Genomic DNA, 20,695 nt, shown 5'->3' on the forward strand with positions numbered 1-20,695 from the left:
TAATTTACAGATAAAGCCGGTCTAGACCGCTCTATAATTTACAGATAAAGCCGGTCTAGACCGCTCTATAATTTACAGATAGAGCAGGTCTAGACCACTCTTTAATTTACAGATAGAGCAGGTTTAGACCACTCTATAATTTACAGATAAAGCCGGTCTAGACCACTCTATAATTTACAGATAGAGCAGGTCTAGACCACTCTATAATTTACAGATAAAGCCGGTCTAGACCACTCTATCTATAGTTTACAGATAGAGCAGGTCTAGATCACACTCTTAATTCATAAAGACCCAACAATTCCAGTAATGCCCCCAAGAGCGAGCATTTAGTGCGCCGGTGGGACAGACCCAGGCTCCAGGTAGGTGGTGTCTGACGGTGCCGGTTGGGGGGGTGATGAACAGATGAACAGTGGCAGTAATAGTCCCAATAAAGAAGCTGTGCATGTTTTAAGAGAAGCTCTGTCAGTGGCGGTTCTACATTGAATGAGACCCCCTTTGATTACTATATTATAGCGTATATTGATTTGACATTAGTGGCCACAAATAAGCATTTAAATGATTATACATTGAAATAAAAATGTGTTGTGACATATCTGGGAAACTACTTGATCTCCCCTTGTGTGCGCTCTAACTTTTTTTTCTAATCATTTTGCTTTTGACCATAGACTGATAATATTCTGCTTTTGACTTGTGTATTTTTAAGTAGCTCCCTTTTTTGTTTTTTTTTATTTATTTGTTGTTTTTTTAGCTGTGATTCATTCTTGTACATGGACATTTATATTGTATATACACACGGGTATGATGACCGGGTATGACCATAGACAGTTAAAGAAATTACATGCTATGCATAAAGTTTAGATCTGAGCATGCGCAACTCACATCTGCACTCGACTCACATCAGGTCGTGACAACGCGGCGACATCTACACGCTTGGAGCAGGTGTTGGAGCTTCGTAAAGGACCACTTGTGAGTTGTTTGTGATCCTCGTTTCTTTCCCAGACACAAATTAAAAAACGCTGTCGCTACCCGATGTGAGTCGGTGCAGATGTGGGCTGAGGCTGTGGATTTAAACGGTTTACGGCATAACGTCAAATCATGGTGGGAGCGTCTGTGTCACACTGACATTTGTGACGTCCACAAAATAATAAACTTTTGTCATTACAAACAATAACAGAAGATGCAAATCATTTCAGAGACGTTTTAGCCATCTAACTATGGTTGTTTGGTTGCTAAAGTTAGCTTAAAACACCATTCCAATGACAGCCTTTGTTGTGTTTGATGCTAACTTGTAGCTAAGCTAGCAGTGAACTAAATTCGTTAAGTAGGTTCATTTTTACTGGGTTGACGTTACAGAAGTCTCTCGTTAGCACATCTTGGAGGCTACTTCAGTCTCTAATCTATAACCGACACCAGGGATAGTGCCGTTACGCTAAATGATAAATTGCTCTGTGGCTAACAGCAATTGTCGCAAAGCGACGCATGCGCAACTCACATCTTCTTTTTTTTCTTTATACATACAGATCATGACAGACAAATACAACCCAAACTGTTACAATAAGCCTAAGTGGACGAGCTAGACGGCAGAGTCAAAGTAAAACAAACAAAACAAGAAAAAAAAACGTATTAATAAACCTTTGAGGTCCCACACGACACAGATCCAGAGTTTTTACGGCCTCAGTATTTTTTAGATAATTGACTCAATGTAATTTCTAAGCTCGGTCCTAAAGAGTGGTTTAGAATTTGAACGAATGAATTTGCTCATATGGCTGTGGTACTTAGCATATAGATGTGTTTACCTTTGTATTCACCTTCAAAGTCAAACTTACCAAAGAAAACATCCTTAAAGCAAAATGTAATAACTGGGATTAAAACTGTGTGAATGAATTTTAGGAAATCTGACCAGAATTTTACAGTATGGGCACAATTCCAGAAAGGATGTGACACATTGTCATCGGTGCTATTACAAAACGAGCAGTTGTCAATATCCTGTTTGTATCTTTTAAGGAAGGATTTTGCTGGGTAAAACTTGTGCATAACTTTATTAGTAACAAGGTATTTGAAAGGTAAGGACCACACTTTCTTCCAAGGAATATTCTCGACTATACTGCACTGGACTCACATCAGGTAGTGGCCGTGGATGTATTAAGAGAACTTGGTAGTGTTACTGTCACGATGTGTACTTGCTGCAGTGTATTTTCTCCCCAGTACCAAGCTCATCTTGATAGTAATTGTGTCTTTTCGTGTTGTTGTCAACAACCCCAGAGAGCTGTCTGCTGTCGGAGCTGTCGGCCTATCAGTGTGGGGTAAATTGCTTGGGGAGGACACTCAGGAGGAGACCATCAAACACAGTCAGACACGTCAAACTGATAGGGTAAGTGGGGTTAAAATGAACGCAATAGACTACAGGTAGTATCTGAGTTGAGAACTCTAACTTTTTAATTCCCAGAGATAAATAGATAGAAGGTGAAAGAAGCGATGGTGGTTGAAGGAGAAATCTCTCCCATTCTGTTATTTAGCTTATTCCTTCATAGTAATGTTGGAATTTGTTACTCTGCACTTACCCAGGCTGACTGATGTCCACGCCACTTGTTTATCACCACAGACTATGGCAGAATTTCAATTCTTTCACAACTTAAAGTCGTACTTGGAGACGGGGCAAATGCTGTCCAGTTGGGAGAAATCAATGAAATGGAAGATCAACCGGTGTGCCTGTACTTACATCCTAAAGGGTAATTTTGTTCCCTACGTACAAGATATACAAGATGGATTTGTTATGCACAACAGCATTGAAATGAAGTCAACTCCATGACTGTTTGACCAATGATCCTGTCGTAACAGGCGGTAGGCTGTTTTACACCGGCCCAGCTCGGCGGTACCTTCGCATGGTGGTGATGTCCGAGCAGGAGAAGAAATCCGTGCTCACCGAGTGCCACGGCCAGAGCATCCATAAGGGGGTCAGGGGCACCCGGAACCGTGTGATTGCAGGCTACTATTGGCAGACTATAGTACAAGATGTGGACAACTGGGTAAGAATGGGTAAAAAAAGCTAAAAACACCTGTACCAATCTCACTTCTCTTAAAGAATGCACCTGCTGCCCTCCTTTACATGTTTTTGTAAATTGGCTTTTGATATAGGTCAAGTCCTGCCAGGTCTGTCAGGCCGTCATCCGCCCAACAAAGGTAAGATTTCATACAACTTAAAACATGTATTTGCAATAGTTTTGAGCTGTCTGTGTGAAATACAAGTAGCTGTTGGATAAGACCATCTTAGTTAAACATATTTAATAAATAACAGCATTGCTGTAATACATTTGTGTTTCTATAACCAAAAAAGTAACCTGTTAACAACTTTCAGATATGGACATTTCAAAGATGTTTCAAGCATTTGTATTAATATTTAAATTATTTATTGTTTTATTTGTTGGTGTGTGTGTGTGTGTGTGTGTGTGTGTGTGTGTGTAGGATGCGTAATGCAAAATGCTTAAGTGAAGATTAGATACGCCTTTATTGATTCCCAGAAGCGGTTGCTGCAGGTGTGCGATGACATACATAAGAGCAGATGAATAGAGACATAAAAATATATATATATATATAAAATAAAGTAAGTAAAATTATTTAAAAAAAAAATTAGTTTCAGTTATTAGGAATTAAATGTCACAGGTTCACAAACCGGTCATACAATAAACAACAAACACATTGTTTATATAGTAGTTAATTTAAAGGTATTGATATAGTTTAAAATATATTAAGATATTCGCGCCCAAAAGTTATAGGCTAAATTTAAACCTTTTATTTTGAAACTTTCGATACCGGAACTTCCACGGTTGCTACTGCTAGCTTAAATGTGCGAACCACCAGACGCTACATTTAGCTTCTGGTTTTACATCAAATGTAATACTTTTGAGAATTTATATGTGCGGTTAGATGGAGTGAAATAATTTTAACTCGTAAATGGGAAGAAGGTGAGTCGAAAAAAGAACGCGCTGACAGTTGAGTTTTAGTTGAAAGTTGACGACGGTGTAACGAGAAGTTGTGTTGACTGGACGAAACATGTTCTAAGGTGGGAAACTGTTTTCAGTAGGGACATTTGAGCTTTTTTTCGTGATAAATGTGTTGTTTGAAGATAACGTGTGTTTTTATGGTATCAGAGTCCCGGTGGTAGTCTGTCTGCATGTGTTCTCTTAACGTTAGATGTTTTAGAACAGGGAATATTGTTTTCATTAATAATTAATCTAGCTAGCTGTTCATATTTTCCAAATAAGCAATGGATGCTTAGTCTTAAAATACAAAAATAAATGACAACATTACTGTCCAAACCCCAAATGCATTCTATAAAAAGTGTGAAAAGTCTGCCAGTGTTGAATTGTGTGCTTATTAACAGCAACTAAGACAAGTTTAGCATTCCTATTTAATAAGTAACTAACCATTAATTGATCATTTATTCAAGCTGTAATCAACGGCACGCTCATCACATTCTAGGAGCTCAGTAGGATGTGAGAAAATAGTCAAATATCCAAGGGCCTATCTATATGAAATGGAGAAGATTTTTTTTTTATAAACAAGTAATCCATGAATTGATTCATGTTTGAAGCTTTAGATTAGATTGACTGATTTTTGTATTTTGTGATTGTCATATGAGTTAAAGCATCACCTCTCTATGTCCTTGTCCTTTCCCTCACAGATGCCTTCGTTTGACTTACTGGATAAGGTGGAGCTATTCTTGCGGGGAGGAGTGCGTTCTGCAGACGGACCAAAGAACTCGAAGAAAGTAACCAGAGCCAGCAAACACTTCATCTACAAAGGTATTCAGAGCTACGCTGGCTGGTCTGCCCAGAGATGCTTCTTACACATTAGAGAACGCAGTTTTCTCCCAGCGCAGAGCAGTTAAAGCCGGAATCCTCGATGTAGTCCAGTTTCCCACAACTGTCCACGCTTTGAGCATCACAAACAAATCTTTTATGATGTTGAAGTGGAAGCCGAAAATCTCAGAGACAGGTGTCTAAGAGACTGGACGAATAACAAACTGTAATCAAGCATTGCTGTCTGCAAGGGCGTAGCGGACCCGCGGGGGACATGTCCCCTGCACTTCACATGACGGTGCCCTCTGCCTCACACACTTAACGCAGGTGTGTGTTGATTTAAACGCACCATACGTAGGCGAGTGTGCATGTTATTCAGGTTGCGCCCCCCAACAAAATACTTCCAACTTTAATGTAATAATAAATTGAAATGTGAAAAAATGTCTTAAGTTTTTGCACATTGAGGAACTTAGTAGAAGTATTTGGTTCATTGGCACACCCTGCCACTAAAACAGTATGCAACGGTTTATGGAAATGTCTGTTTCCATCAAATGTGAAATGTAGGCTACTTGGAATCCAAGATTTAGCAAAACAAACGGTAGAGGATAATTTCCAAACTGTTACCCTATATGTTGTCAACTACATTTGACACAGTCCCGATGACATAGGCCTCCTGGACTTAGAACATTTCATTCATTCGTTCATAACAGATATTACACTGGATGGGAGGCAGTTTTTGGAGTGACTGATGGTAAAGAAAATGACTTAATATGAGAGAAAAGTAACAAAGAACATGGAGTTTTGTTGCAATACATCATGTCTTCAAGCCTGATATTAATGGCCCTAGTGGAAAATACATTTTATTGTTCCTACGAAATCATGTTTTCTTGCTCCTTTGCACTTTATAAGATTGTAGGAACACTGCCTACCATCTGTTGCTGGTCTAATTATGGGAGAGATATGTGGTATGAGTAAAGTTATGTGGAGAGTAATATTGTATAACATCTGTCTGAAATTCAAGTGCTCAGAGGTCTATGTCAGTTTGTTAAAAATCTTGATTTTTTTGGGGGGGGTGAAATAGTTTTACTTATCCTGTTTTTGAAGAGCAACGACAGCCCGCTCTGTCTTCAGCCTTTTCGGACTGATTTTGCTGACTGAATTTCAGTAACACGTGCATGGCAAAATGAATTTGTGACTATGCTGGATTACATAGAAGTTAATTTAGGAGCATGCAATGGGGGAAATCCCTCACCCACCACCATCTGTGAAAGAAATATTCCGATCTTTTACTCAGATAAAAGCAATACCAATGGTGTTAAAATACTCTGTTACAAGTAAAAGTCGTGCATATTAGCCTCAGAATGTACTTAAAACAACTCATTCTGCAAAACTTCTCTTTTCTTTCATAGATTATGTTACTGAATTTTAGGCAGCGATGCATTCATGTGTGTGTCAAGGTGGAGCTAATTTCATTTTATATAATGCAGTTTAATCTATAGTGATAGCTCACAATTTATTCGTTGATTCATATTCTGTATTAATTAATCTGAATCTGCAAAGCAACTAAGGTCAAATACATTAGTGGAGTAAAAAGTACACTATTCCCCTCTAAGAGGAGTAGAAGTATGAAGTAGCATAACATTTAAAAAGTACCTCAAGCTGTACCTGAATACATAGGAGTAGATTGCGCGTCCCACTCCAATATCTAGAAGAGGTAGACTTGTCCCCCATAAAAATATGAAAGTCAACCCGGTCCCGGAAAGAGGTCAAAAGAACCGTTTGGGGGGGCTCAAGACATGTACGGAAAGAAAGAAAGAACACAACATGACCGTGAAATATAAAGAGTTTCTTTTAGCTTTAAACTTTGGAGCGCATGGTTGTATATAGATATGTTGGTGAGATGGACACGATTCCTAGAAAAAAGTGTAATATTTGGAATGTGCAGAAGGTTTTGAACAATACAAGAGAATAATTTATCATAATAATACCATGACATGATGCAGAAAAGGCACACATTGTTGCAAAAAAATTCACCTAAACCAAAAATGTTATTGGGCGAAGACCCCCAGACCCCCTGCCTATGTGTCCACCCCCTCCTACACCCTTGCTCGAGTGAATGTACTTAGTTACTTTCCAGCGCTGTCCCCGACACATACCGAAAAGTAGTAACCGTTGTTCCTCCAGATGACTGTCTGTGGCGCACGTATCGAGGACGTCTCCTCCGCGTTGTCAGAAGCAACGAGGAGATAAAGGAGATCCTGGTCCGTTACCATGACCACAACAACCACGCTGGTCGTGTGCGGGCAGTAAAGGAGATAATGGTGAGTTCAGGTGACATCTTGAATGGGCACGAGAAGGACTTGAAGCGTGTGTACTTGTATTGTGTACTGACTGGATGGCTCGTGGGCTTATGCTGTATATATTATGTCTAGTTTGGCTACATTAGTAGTGGGTTTGATTTAACTGACAGATAAAACATGTACACTGGTAGGGGAAAATGTATGCATATGTAAGTTTTTGTCTGTATTTGTGTATGCATCCATGTAAGCAGGTGTGTGTGTATGCATGTGCATATGGACAAATACATACATACATACATACATACATACATACATACATACATACATACATACATACATACATACATACATACATACATACATACATACATACATACATACATACCTACACTCACCAAAAGGATTATTAGGAACACCTGTTAATAGAATTATCTAATCAACCAATCACATGGCAGCTGCTTCAATGCCTTTAGAGGTGTGGTCCTGGTCAAGGCCATCTCCTGAAACCCAAAAGAGAGGTGATCGAAGCAGTTTTGAGCGTGGCGTGGTTATTGGTTCCAGGCGGGCTGGTCTGAGTATTTCACAATCTGCTGTTATTGGGATTTTCACACGTAACAATTTGTAGCGTTTACAAAGAAAAACATCCAGTATGCGGCAGTCCTGTGGGCGAAAATGCCTCGTTGATGCTAGAGGTCAGAGGAGAATGGGAAATAAAAATAGTTTAATCAACAACATCAAATAGATCAAATAGAAAATGAGAAGATTGAAGTGTTCCTGGTCTGTCCGTCCAGATGATGTATTACTGGGTGGGAGTGACGGAGGCGGTGAAGACCTGGATCGGAGCTTGTGCTGTTTGTCAGAGCCGAATACCCAGCGAAGCGCCCAACCCACCCGTCCGCTTCTGCTTGGCCTACGGCTGCGACGCCTCCAGCTACGTTTACCCTGAGCTCAGCTTCCACAGGTCAGACAAGCTGTATGATAAGTTCAAAAAAGAAAAAAAGGTCTGGTCTGATTATTACCAAAATCAAAGTCGGATTCTTACTGATTCAGTTTTCTGTTATGTAAATCATAGTTTATTCTTTGAGCATACCTAAAAATATGGCACCCAAAGTGCAAACTAAAGTCCCAGATAAAACATATGTAACATCATGCATGTCAACAGACACAAAAAGACATTTTTTTTATGTCAATAGTTGGTAGATAAAAGCAGCAGATTGATTATTGTGCTAACGTCTGCATGACAATGAAAAGGAAATGTATTTTTCTAAAAATACAACCCAAAGGATGTAGAGTATATCTAATGAGAATAATATAGGACCTAAGATGAAAGCGTGTGTTGCTCTACAGGCAGGCTTTCCTTCTGCGTAGCTTCCTTTCAGCTTTGAAAACAGAACTCTGTCGTGCAGGTTTCCCAAGGCGGCGGAGCTCCGGCAAAGCTGGCTGACGATGGCTCAGAGGGACGAAGGCTCACTTCGCACAACCTCCTGCCTCTGCTCCAGACACTTTGAGCCGTCCTGCTTCACACTAAACGAGGAGGGTCAGCTAACTCTGACACCAGACGCCATACCCACCGCCATCCCTGCTACAGCTCCGGAGGACCAGGTGACACAAGGCAGACCACACATACAGTAGAAGGCACAACCAAATGGTCTCCGCACTGCATACTGTAAAAATACATGTGTGGCCATAGGCTTAGAGGAAAAAGTATGAATTGTTTAGATCTGTCAGGCTATTAAAGTGCCTTACTATATAAGCAAAATGAGATTTAAAAGATTTCAGAGGTGCAAACATCTAAACATTGATTGATTGAATGATTTCTGGATCAAGACGATAAAAACAGTAATCCAAAGGTTTGACATGCTAAACTAAAATACTTGTTTCCAGCACGGTCCTTGGTGTTACACACAGGAAACAATTAACAACAAGCAGACAAACTCAGACTAAAAAGACACACAGTGTTATGAGGAGGGGGAGACATCACAAAAAACAAACTAAATAAGAAGGAAAAATGCCGGAAAAATGATCTAGTAAATATTTACCTGGTTCCATAAAAGCTGCTTGACCTGTCTTTTAAAAATCCCTTGTTATGATAGGAGTTTAGTAGCAGCAGGTAAACTGTTCCATGCCATTATACCAGTGTAAAAGAAATCATTTTTAATTGCATTATTAGCTCTAGGAACTATGCAGAGCGGATGCTGGCCCTAGTATTATGACTATGTTGCATGTGGCCCATGGTTAAATTAAAACATAAATATTTGGGGGCATGACCATTAATATTGATTAATAACATTGTTTTGCAGCACTTGGAATTTGTTTTTGTTTCACAGTCAAACCAGAAAACCATGCAGAGCAAGCAAAATCCACATGACATTGGATCAGTAATACCAATAATTTCTTTACAGAAAAATCAAAAAGCTTTGTGTTACGATATAAAAACTTTAACTTGCAGGCACATTTGGCTAAAAGTTTGGCTGCAATGGATTCACCTATAAGTGATTGATCCAGTGTTAAACCTAAATATGTGACACTTGATTTAGATACAATTTCAGACCCATTACTCATCACATTTTAAAGTATTTGATTTTGCCAACTTCCTTTTTGTACCAAACAAGATTGATTCAGTCTTGCCCAGATGCATAGAGAGCTTATCGTCTACCAGCCACTAGTTGACAGACTCAAGCTCTATGCCAAGAGTATTTTGTCTTTTACATTACACCCGGGGACAAGTAAAGCCGAATCATTAGCATTTATTAGCAACTTGCACCATACCGCAGCTGATATCTCATTTATGTATACTAAAAATAACAGGGGCCCCAGGATCAATCCTTGGGGCACCTCGCATGGTGTGCTCTGTGAATCAGAGATTTGTGTCCTATCTGTTAGGTAACAAGTGAACCCTATGAGTGCTGAGTTGCTAAAACCCATGCACTGTAATTTAGAAATCAAAATCTTGTGGTTCACAGTATTGAATGCTTTTTGCAGGTCAAGTAGTAGCATACCAACATTGAGACAGGTGTCAGCAGAATATGCAGCTCTAAAACCAGACTGGAGCTCATATAATAGATCATGCCTGATGAGATACTTCTCCACCTGTTCATACACAAGATGCTCAAAAATCTTTGATATAGTTGGCATAATAGATACTGGCCTATAATTCCCAACATCAGCCCTGCTATTTTTTGTAAAAAGAGGAACCACCCTGGAATTCTTCATATTGTTTGCGAAAACACCCTGACTTAAGATAAGAGAGATAAGATAAGATAATACTTTATTCATCCCACAGCGGGGAAATTCCTTATGGACAGATTTATGACATGGGTAAGAATCCTATGTATAACCCCAGCACTATCCCTAAGAAACTTGGAGGGAATAAGGTCCAAGCCAGTGGCCGTATTCACTGACAGGGAGGAAAGGCTCGCTCTCACTTTATCCTCTGAGACAGGACTAATTGCAAATGCATCTGCGGAGACCTTTTTGCTTCTATAAAATGAGTAATGTAATATTGCAAAATGGAACAGAAAGATTTCTAGCCTCCATTGTCAGCCTCCTGCTTGGTTTTCAGGATTCTGTCCCCTCAGATGAAGACGTTCTTCATTCCAACTCTGTGGAAGACCTGGTCTTCACCACAGAGCCCTCTGAGCTGGCCCTGGATCACTGTGAAACCCCCTTCGAGCTGCAGGAGCACAGGTACTGCCTCCCCGCTCCGGATCCAGACTCAAGGGAAGTCCACATAGGGATGGAGGAAAACAGGAGGAAGACCGTCATCGAGCCCAGCTTCACGGTCTATAACCAGATCGCCAGGTAGATCTCCTGTCCGCTAGGGGTGTGAATCTTCACTGGTCTCACCGTTTGATTCGATTACCATTATCCTGTTAACAATTTGAATCGATTTGATGTCAAGATGTGTCACCTCAATATTATTATACATTGCCACACATGGTTTGCATCAAAAAACAGTAGTGGCCCAGGTAGCTCAGTTGGTAGAGCAGGCACCCATACAGTATATAGTATATATCTTTTTCCATTATCATACTGGATAATAAAAAAGTTCTACGGCGTTCATTGCTTCACAATCTGTTTAACCTGAGCCATGCCGTACAAGAAATATAAAACATCATATCACGTCCATACAGGGATTGTAGTATATAGCTGTTAAAACATTACATAATATATTATACACTGGCATCAGATCAGTAGACTGTATCCACCGATACACAAGTTCCTGTATGGGAATCGGTATCAGGAAGCAACAACTAGTTAGTCATTTAGCGTGTGTCGAAATGTTTCATCCTGCAGGTATCTGAGCCACAGAGTGTTACCGATGCACAGCAAGAAAAGCAGAGGCGCTTTACGAAGGATGAGCAGGCGCTTTGGTCTAGTAGGTGAGTGGAAAGAGTAGCAAAACATAGCATCACTCCTTTAATCCTTAATAAATGAGATTATTGTGGGTGTGTGAGACTCAGACACCCACAATAATCTCCACACAGTGCCTGTGGCCATCGAACTATATTACTCTTCCTACTGAGTGTTACACGTTTAGTGTCAAAACTGACTCACAATACGTAGTATATTATACATACATACATACTATGTGCAATAACTACTGCAATAATTTATCAGTTACATGTGCAGTATCAATGCTCCCATCTATATTCCTACTGTACTTATTTGTGTTCATACTTTATTTATGTTTGCAAATATAATTTGTACAATCCATTGTTATAGAAACATGATCTTACTTTTAACCTCATCTCAATTTACTTACTACTTTGCAGTTTTATTTCTTACTGTAGCTATGTTACTTTATGTTACTTTACACACTTATTGACTCGCTCTTTTCTTATTCTTATTTTACCTTAAATTTGACTGCGAGCAACTGCAACTGAACCATTTCCCTGAGGGGATCAATAAAGTATTCTGATATAGTATCTCATTGAGATGAGATGCCTTTTAGAAACATGTCCTCTGTTCCAGATGGAGTGCTGATGTACACACGAGTCTCTCCTCCTGTCAGAGTGCCACGCAGCAGAGAGGAGGTTTGCATGATGTACTTCCATTGTATCACAAATTGTTGTGCAGCTACAGTACATCTCTAAGTTAGTTTCACTGTCCCGTGACAAGTGAACCAACCGTGCTGCCTTCTAATTGGCAGGTAAACTCGATCCTGCTGCAGTTCCATGACAACCAGGGTCACTACGGCCAGGGAATCTGCCAGCGGGAGATCACAAAGCACTTCTACTGGGCCAGCATGACCAGAGACCTGGCCCGCTGGATCTCCAGCTGCCACACCTGCGTCAACAGAACCAAGAGGAAGTGGCTTCGCTGCAGTGTCTACACCTGCACCAACTGCTGCGGGCCGGTGGAGAGAGGCCTGGGCCTCACCTTCCATAAGTATTAACACATGTGTCTTCTAGGGCAGATACTGTGGTTACACATCTTTGTCTGTATACTTCTTTTTGTTCATTGAACAATTGTATACATAATCATAAATTCCAGTTGTTACAATACAAAATCCAGTTGTCTCTTATTAACCTGTCCATCTCCTTAAAGTGAGTTGCATGTTACATAATACATTACTTTTACAAAAACGTTTTACTCATAATCTTGTAGTACATATTTTCCCACATGTGCATCAGTTTTATCCTTTTAGACAAAAGAAAACAAAAAACAACATACACCAAAGTAGCAATATGAAAGCCGTATCACATACAGTAACATAGAAGATACAAGCTGCAAAAAATACCCTAATGCGAAGGTATACATCGATCCATTTTGCAATCTCAGCATGAAAGTAATTTTTTCCGTTGTATAGATTCCCCTGACTACTGATCGCCAATTATCACGTGTTGGAGGTTCTTTTTTGAGCCAACTCAGTGTTATTGTTTTTTTTGTTTTGTTGCGGCAAGAAGTACAAAGTATATGCAGCGAGCGTTTTCTTTTTCCGGCTCTCCACCACATCTCGGATGACTCCCATTATTTTATCAAGGAGGACAAAACCCCCCCCTCTCAAAGTAGTCCAAGAGAGGGCATGTCCAAAATGTATGGCTTGCAGCCTCCTCTCCACACTTTCTCCAACTTCCACTTGTTAGCTTAGGATCCATTTTGGAGAGATTGGGGGGGTTCTAAAGCAGCTGGTATCTCTTTTTCATTAAAACGCTCTTCCATCACTGTACACTTTTTTTTAACATCTATTCCGCCGTCCTTCCCTGCAGGTTTCCTCTTCACAACGTGGCCGTGCTGGCTCAGTGGTTAAAGGCTGTCGGTCGTCCACACTGGCATCCCCGGCTCTGGTCGTCTGTTTGCTCCACCCACTTCACCGAGGACTGCTTTGACCGCAGCGGCAAGAAGGTCACGCTCCATCCAGACGCCGTGCCCACACTCTTGGTCTACGGCGACTCAGGGGTGAGGCTCCAAAGGGACTCATTTTACATCAGATCCTTAAATGATGCATCACGAAAATGACAGTGGCAGTAGTGAAAACACTGTAATCAACCTGTGCTACTGGGAGTCGGTACAGTTTTAAAAGCAGAAGCTTGAGTTGTGTCGTTCCTCCACAGACTCCGTCCAGAGGTCCGAGCCACGCGGCTGCTGGGGAGGAGGTATGTTCTTGCTAGACTGGAAACCGAATTCAATACTTTTAGGCACTGACCGAATTGTTTGAAGTAGCAAAAAATGACTCATCATTCAAAACCCAATTTCAATACCTTAGGGGTAAATCTCGTTAGTGTCCGTGAGCCAATCAGCATGCAGCATGCTTCTACCAATGATGTTTATGATTGGCTGTCTAAAATTACACAATGTATAGAAGGGACTCATGTAGTTGTAGAGCGGAAAAATAAATAACACAATTTGGGCCGTAATGTGTAATGTCATTTCTTTTTGTTTTATAAAATTGGTATCGAAAAAAGTTATTTTGGTATCGAAGTCACGATATTGGCATCAGTCGGCTATAACATTTACATATACCCAGCCCTAGTTCCAGCTGGGCTGATTATTGGGGGTTTGACAGAACAAGCTGTCCAATACAAAATGTAATGATCTGTTTCTGTGTTAGCAGGCCTATTTTGCCAAGTATGATGCCGTGGAGCTCTACCTGAGCAAACGCACCTATCCTCCTGGATTGAGCTACGTAGAGAAGAACACCTTCAGGAGGTTCTGCAAGAAGTTTACCATCAAAGGTTTGTACAAACCGAATCAGTTACTAGAACAGGTCAGTAGCTCTTTTGTACCAGTGTGAGGGTATACAAACAGGAAGGATTATGGTATTGTAATAATTATTCAAATGAAAAAAAATCAATTGAACTCACACACACTCAAGCAGGTTGCAAGTAAGCATTGCTTTGTATGAAAGAGGTCCCAACTAAATGATATGCACATGTCAACAGTGTCAGCTGAACATCACAGGATTAGCATGTATTTAATTCCTTTAATTTATCCCGTGAAACAAAATAGCAAGTCTGGATCCTTTTATGAAAACAGTTGTAATGTAGAAACAGTAGAAATGTGTGTTAGTTCCATGAGGTACCATGTTCACGCGACAACTTGTTCTCCCAGATGGCGTGCTCCATGAGGTGAGCGGAGGCCGGGTGCGTTTGGTTCTGAGGAGCAGGCAGCGTGTTGAAGCGGCCCTGCTGGACTATCACAACGAGCTGAACCACCTCGACATCAACAAGTGTCTCAGGCTGCTCAACGAAAGGTGAGACGGGTCTTCTTTTTCGCTAATAAACTGAACTACGTGAAACTTTATTGAGCCTGCAAAACCACAGAAGGGTAAAACCTCACCGAACCCCCGACCCAACACATCATAACTTCAGTTTGATCATGTACATCCCCTTTAACCAAAAATAAACCAATAGCAGATGGCTGTTTCTGTCTGTCATCAATGTTTTTTTCACAAATAGGCTGATTTAGATTTGCTAATAATATTTTGGATTCATGTTAAGGCATTTTCATTCTTGAAAATTATTTTTTTTAAATTCGCAATCATTTGGCGGCCCCCCCCCCCCCCAAATCTCTGATCCCTAGGGGCCCCGGACCTCCTATTGAAGATCCCTGTGTAAATAAACATACTGTTATAAATCCAGTTTGTACCATCCCGATACAGTACAGTAAAAAGGCAAAGTTTGGCATAATGGTAATAAAAAAACACACACACTTAACACTGCAGGTGCAGACATTTACTGTAATATCATGCTGAGGTAATAACCCGCTCCTCATATTATGATCAGGTACTTCTGGAAAACCATGAGACATGATGTGGTGCAGTGGATCAACAGCTGCTCGCGGTGCAGCCGCCATAAGATGAAACCTCACATCCAGACGGCACCGGGAAGATCCAAGTCCCAGCTGCAGGCGCCTAGATCTCCACACATACCGGAGGACGTAGACAGGTGAGTGGAGGTTTCTGTGTGCCTGGTACCCTAAAAACCCTTTGCTGGCAAAGCAAGATTATTTTATAGTTAATGTAATTTGAATTTATTTGTGTGCTCCCTTTCATTCTGTCTCCATCTGAATCCTTAAAGTGGGCCGGATGCCGACGATTACAGCGATGGTGGTGATGATGTATGTGGTGGGAGTGTTGGGGATGAAGAGACACAGCCAGCCACCAATTCAGTGGACAGAGTGGTAGGTTTCTCAGCTTCAGCCGGCAGGACGTAAGAGTCTCAGTCATATACGTTGTGTTTCCTGGCTTTTTTGGCTCCATCACAGTAAAAGCCAACCAACGTTTTAGTTGTTATTTTTATGGCTTTTTCCTTTCTAGCACTAAAGGTAATTTTTATGCATTGATCCCGAGTTGACCCAGATCCTTTCTATTGTCATGACCGGGGATATACTCGTGTTGACCTGCTTTGTTTGAACTTCCAAAAGAAGGGTTGATCCCTGATCAGACAACCCGGGTCAGTGGTGTGAAAGAGGTATAATACAGATGCGGATCATATCACACATTGGGTCTCAGTTGCTTTCTGTTTCTCATCTAAATCCTAGGAGAAGCCTTCGGCTGTAACTCCCATCGGCCCGCGGCCCAGAATCCCCATCCTCCTTCATCTAAGATCTCCCATCAACTTCCAGCCCAAAACTCCGATAATCCTCCAGCCAAGGACTCCCAACCTCCCCTATGTGACCAGAATATGGTCCCTCAAGACAGCGGCCCTTCCTCAGTCTGAAGTCCAGAAGGAGACAAAGAGCTCTGACACTCAGCCTGCCAACCAAAGCAGCATCCAGGTTCAGCCGGAGAAGCAGACACAGTCTCAGGACCAGAAGGGAACATGTGGCCCTCTGGGCAGCACCAGAACGCATCACTATGTCAAAGTCCCGGACCTAACCCTACCTCTCCCAGAGTCACATCCTCCATCCGAGCTTCCAGCAACACCCAAACTTCCACAAGACACAAGCAAGCAAAGTCAGCCTCTGAATCAACGCGGGGAACTGGAGACCCAGTCCCAACCCCAGAGCCATGTTCAGCACCCGGGGAAGAGGAAGAGAGCCCTGGAGACGAAGTGGTCGGCTAAGAGGAGCTCCAGCTGTAGCCTGGAGCCTGTGGTGGCCCCGAGCACCAAACCCTGGCCCGTCTTCACCGTTGCTAGCTCTGCCCCGCCTCAGGCAGCCAAACCCCTCACAGGGTACCTCACGATACAAATTATATCACGATACAGCAATTCTGCGTTAAGCAATATATTGCTAAATCAAATCATAAGTCAAATTTAAGACTTTTTAAAGACCATTATGAATGAAATTTAAGACCTTTCTCACATCAAATAAGCCCTAAATTCAGTTTTTAGTATCGCTAAGCTTTCACTTCCTCATAGCTGAAGAATTAAAATTAGTTTAGGTCTGTGGTACAAAATAAAAACTCGCACCAATCACACGAAAGCTGATGGGCTGCAATTTAAGTTGCATGTTGGTCTCATTTGTAGTCGTAATACAGGCAATTTGTATTTGGACTAGCGGTCACCTCCAGCAGCCATGAAGCAGCAAAGCTGGGAAATCTCTTCAGAGCGCCATGTTTTATTAATTCAAATATCAACATTTGGTGCCAGCATATCGATTCTCATATTGCATGAAGGACAACAATATAGTTCTGTATTTTTATGTTGCCCCTTCCTAACTGTGTTGACCCTGCTTCACGTCTGACGACCTATGTAAGGACAGCTGTTTGTGTGTGTGTGTGTCTGAGCCGTCTTGCGTGTAACGACAGCTGTTTGTGTGTGTGTGTGTGTCTGAGCCGTCTTGCGTGTAACGACAGCTGTTTGTGTGTGTGTGTGTCTGAGCCGTCTTGCGTGTAACGACAGCTGTTTGTGTGTGTTGGAGCAGCCCTGCGCCCGTGCAGAGGCCCAGCAGGCTTCAGGCCCGGACGGTCATCCAGCAGTGCGTTACGGCCAAAGTTAGGATCAAACCAGAGCTGGACGGGGCCGACGCTCAGTGGGTGGAGGTCTGTTCACTCTGTTTTCTTCATTCATTCTTCATGTCTATTGGCCCTAAATATTTCAACAACCACTGGATGAATTTCCATGAAATCTGGTCCAAACATACATGGACCTCAGAGGCTAAATTGTATTAACTTTGGTTGTTCTCTGACTTTGATAAATGGATGACATAAATTTGTATACATAGCATTTCTCAACACAGCGTGAAAGGTGGGAACATTACTAGTCCCAAACATTAAGAGATTAAGCATCACCTGAAGCTTTCTCATTATAGAGCGAAGGACAGTAGGCTCTGGAGAGGCCAGTTTTAACATCTGTGCACATGTGAAATCTGCGTGCAGCATATTGGCTTGTGCATACAGTTTGCAACACTGGCGCTGCACATCACATAAATCACTTCCTGTTTTGTTCTAGATTTCCTCGTATAGCTGGCGATGGTTTTGGTGATGTTGGTCACATCACATGTTGTCTCCTATGAATGATGATGTCTTTAGCCTTTGTTCTATTTGTATTTCTTTATGCTTCAGAGCTGCTTTAAGACACACAGCTTTCCCAAATGGCTCTTCTCTCTGTCCTCAGATCCAGGAGGGAATGGTTGTGTATGTGTGCTTCTTCCACGGAGCCACCGAGGATGTCGCTGATGAGATGGGTGAGATGTCTCTTCTACATCTCCACAACTACTGTTCCTTTATGAATGGATATATTTTACTATGTTCACGCCTGTAGGCTGAACTTCTTTCCAAACGGTGAAATATACATATTAATGCAGTCTGGTTTGTTTTTTTTGGTCTAATCTACAGCCAACAGTCTGATGACCACACAATTTTTCAGAAATAAAGACACCGGGCGCTCTGTTTCCGTTCTCAACCTCCCCGGGAGCGTTTTGTTTATCCCGCAGGACTCCCTGCTCGGGGAGCCGGGGCCCAAGAGACGGATGCGGTACAGAGGGGGGTGTGAGCCGTGGCGGGGCGCCCAGCTCTTCTCCAACCTGGTGTCCGCCTGCAGGGAGCTCATGTCCGCCTCAGAGAAGTGCAGCAAGGCGGGCGTGAAGGTGGAGCAGGGAGTCTACGGCCAGAAACAAGACATGGTCCTGAACTGTGTGGAGCCGCTGACGCTGCTGCTGGAGTTCTGAGGTCCGCCGCGACAAAATCCAGGGAATAGGTTCAAAGAAGGTCAAGTCTGCAGAACAGCTTCATTACTTTGAATATAATGCTTTTATGGGTAACTACCATTTTTCAACCTGGACCCTATGTTCCTGTGTTTTTGTGTTCAAGTGACTGATGGGAACAGCAATCTCTGACATTGGTACAGTATTACATATACTAATATACACAAAAGTGCTTGTTTTGACACTGACAGACACAGTGTAATAGTGTCTGAAATTATGGAAAAGATTTCTAAGGAGGTCAACCTTTCTGTTAATTTTTTTTAACTTAAAAACATGTTGTTTGCTTAACCCACCAGACTCCATGTAAATAAACAGTAATTTTAGCATTATAAAACACCTTTCATTCAAAGTCAACATAAACAAAATAAAACTATGAAAAGCTGTAATGGGTTGTCTTTCCACTTTTCCAACCATCACAATTCTAGTTTAGTTTGAAATAAACACATAGTTTATCGATTTACTTGAGAAAATATGTTGGCTCTATACATGCTAAAAGTATTGCTTTTTTAAATGGAGTCCGGTGGGTTTAGCACTAGCGACCGCAGATCTGTTTCTTGTTAAACATAAAGTTCTCAAAGAGGTTTTAAAGGTCTATCTCTGGTCTGTGGCTGCCGGTTCAGACCTTTACACTTGATACTGGACCAGATTCAAAGACTGTTGTTCCCATCAGTCACTTAGACAAAAAAAACATAAGAAAACAGGGTCCAGGTTGAAGAAAACTGTAGTCACCCTTTAATAGTGCAAATAAGGCACACACCATTTTGGCCCGCAAGTTGGCCTTCCTCGGGTGGATTTAGGCCAAAACCTTGTGTACCTTATTTGCACTATGAAAGAATTTTTTTATTATATATATATTTTTTGGGACTTTACTTTCACTTTTTCTTCCTGCACCAGCAACTACATTGATGTGCACATCATCTTTTTCCTTTAGTCCCGGCAATAATCCATGACTCTTGCTTATTTTAAGCTTCTTTTTCTGTTTTCAAAGATGAAGGGTTTGACATAGAGAGAGATACATTTCTCCGAAGCTACGTTCACACGTCTCTCATTCCCCCTGCTCTGGTGTTTCCGAGTCTATGAACCGAGACTTTTGGAAACTCTTCTGACCCTTTGGGTTATGAATCTGCGGGCTTGTGTTTCAGTCTCGACGGCCTCAAACGAAGACCTTTGGCAACACCGACGCCAACGTTTCTCCTCCTGATTGGGTCGCATCGGTCACAAAGTCTCGTTCTCTGAGACTAAGCTACTAACGTTACCATGGCAACTACCAACAACTGGCAGAGTGTACACGCCACCTGTTTATGTCTACGACAGTGTTGATGAGATATGAGTTTGGGGCGTGTTAGTTGTTCAAAGACATCTACTGGAGACAAAAACACACTTTGGCTCTAAACCAAACCTTAGCTAATGTAAATGTAGTCTGAGTTATTGGGAACTTTTTGGGGGTTCTGGAACCAGAGGAACCGATCGAGGAACTAAAAGCTCCCTTTTGTGCGTTCGCATCCAAAGAAGATGAAGCAAACACTGATGATTCTAAAGGCACAGCGACATTTCCCACACACTATACAGACCATACAGTCTATGGTCACTCCCATGGACTGCTAATAATAATAATAATAATAATATAATAAGTCTATAGTTATGAGTGACCAGAGGGTGAAAGGTTATATGACGACACTAACATGCGACTAAAGGAAACGACCCATGTCAAAACAGATTTCTCTGGGTTTGAAATTTGGTGGAAACATTTGGCATAGTGGAAGAACACAACTCCCCCAAAAATATTTTTGAGCCATTTAAATGCAGATCTGTTACTTATTGTACCTTTTTATTTTTCTTGTACCTTCATGCACTGTTGTTTGACGCTGCTGTGTAAAAAGAGCTCTGCATCTTTTGTTAATATTGTTAATACTGTATAGTTGACAGATAAAAACCAAATCGTGATGTTAAATAACTATTTCTAGTAAAATACTGTGCATTGACTTTTTGATACCAGCATTTTGT

At 41.5% G+C, this 20,695-nt stretch overlaps 1 protein-coding gene across 1 annotated transcript; it reads left to right on the forward strand.

The window, feature by feature from the left end:
• The first annotated feature begins 894 nt into the window (after positions 1–894).
• LOC116670205 (uncharacterized) lies at positions 895–20,660 on the forward strand. Its single transcript, XM_032500625.1, has 23 exons — positions 895–966; positions 2,263–2,371; positions 2,603–2,729; positions 2,839–3,026; positions 3,136–3,180; positions 4,682–4,802; positions 6,984–7,120; positions 7,891–8,060; positions 8,506–8,701; positions 10,662–10,900; positions 11,396–11,481; positions 12,074–12,135; positions 12,252–12,490; positions 13,312–13,501; positions 13,657–13,698; positions 14,157–14,277; positions 14,654–14,795; positions 15,328–15,489; positions 15,622–15,724; positions 16,085–16,719; positions 17,411–17,528; positions 18,103–18,172; positions 18,324–20,660. The coding sequence occupies exons 3-23, from the start codon at positions 2,606–2,608 to the stop codon at positions 18,653–18,655; spliced, it is 3,522 nt and encodes a 1,173-aa protein (XP_032356516.1). The 5' UTR covers positions 895–966; positions 2,263–2,371; positions 2,603–2,605; the 3' UTR covers positions 18,656–20,660.
• Positions 20,661–20,695: the final 35 nt, after the last annotated feature.

The sequence above is a fragment of the Etheostoma spectabile genome, chromosome 20 (assembly GCF_008692095.1).
Source record: "Etheostoma spectabile isolate EspeVRDwgs_2016 chromosome 20, UIUC_Espe_1.0, whole genome shotgun sequence".
Taxonomy (NCBI): Eukaryota; Metazoa; Chordata; class Actinopteri; order Perciformes; family Percidae; genus Etheostoma; species Etheostoma spectabile.

Coding starts and splice junctions, on each gene's coding strand:
- LOC116670205 (XM_032500625.1), top strand. CDS start 2,606: ATGGCAGAATTTCAATTCTTTCACAACTTAAAGTCGTACTTGGAGACG. Junction 8,061..8,505: donor CCTGAGCTCAGCTTCCACAG/GTCAGACAAGCT, acceptor TCTGTCGTGCAG/GTTTCCCAAGGCGGCGGAGC. Junction 14,796..15,327: donor CTCAGGCTGCTCAACGAAAG/GTGAGACGGGTC, acceptor TATTATGATCAG/GTACTTCTGGAAAACCATGA.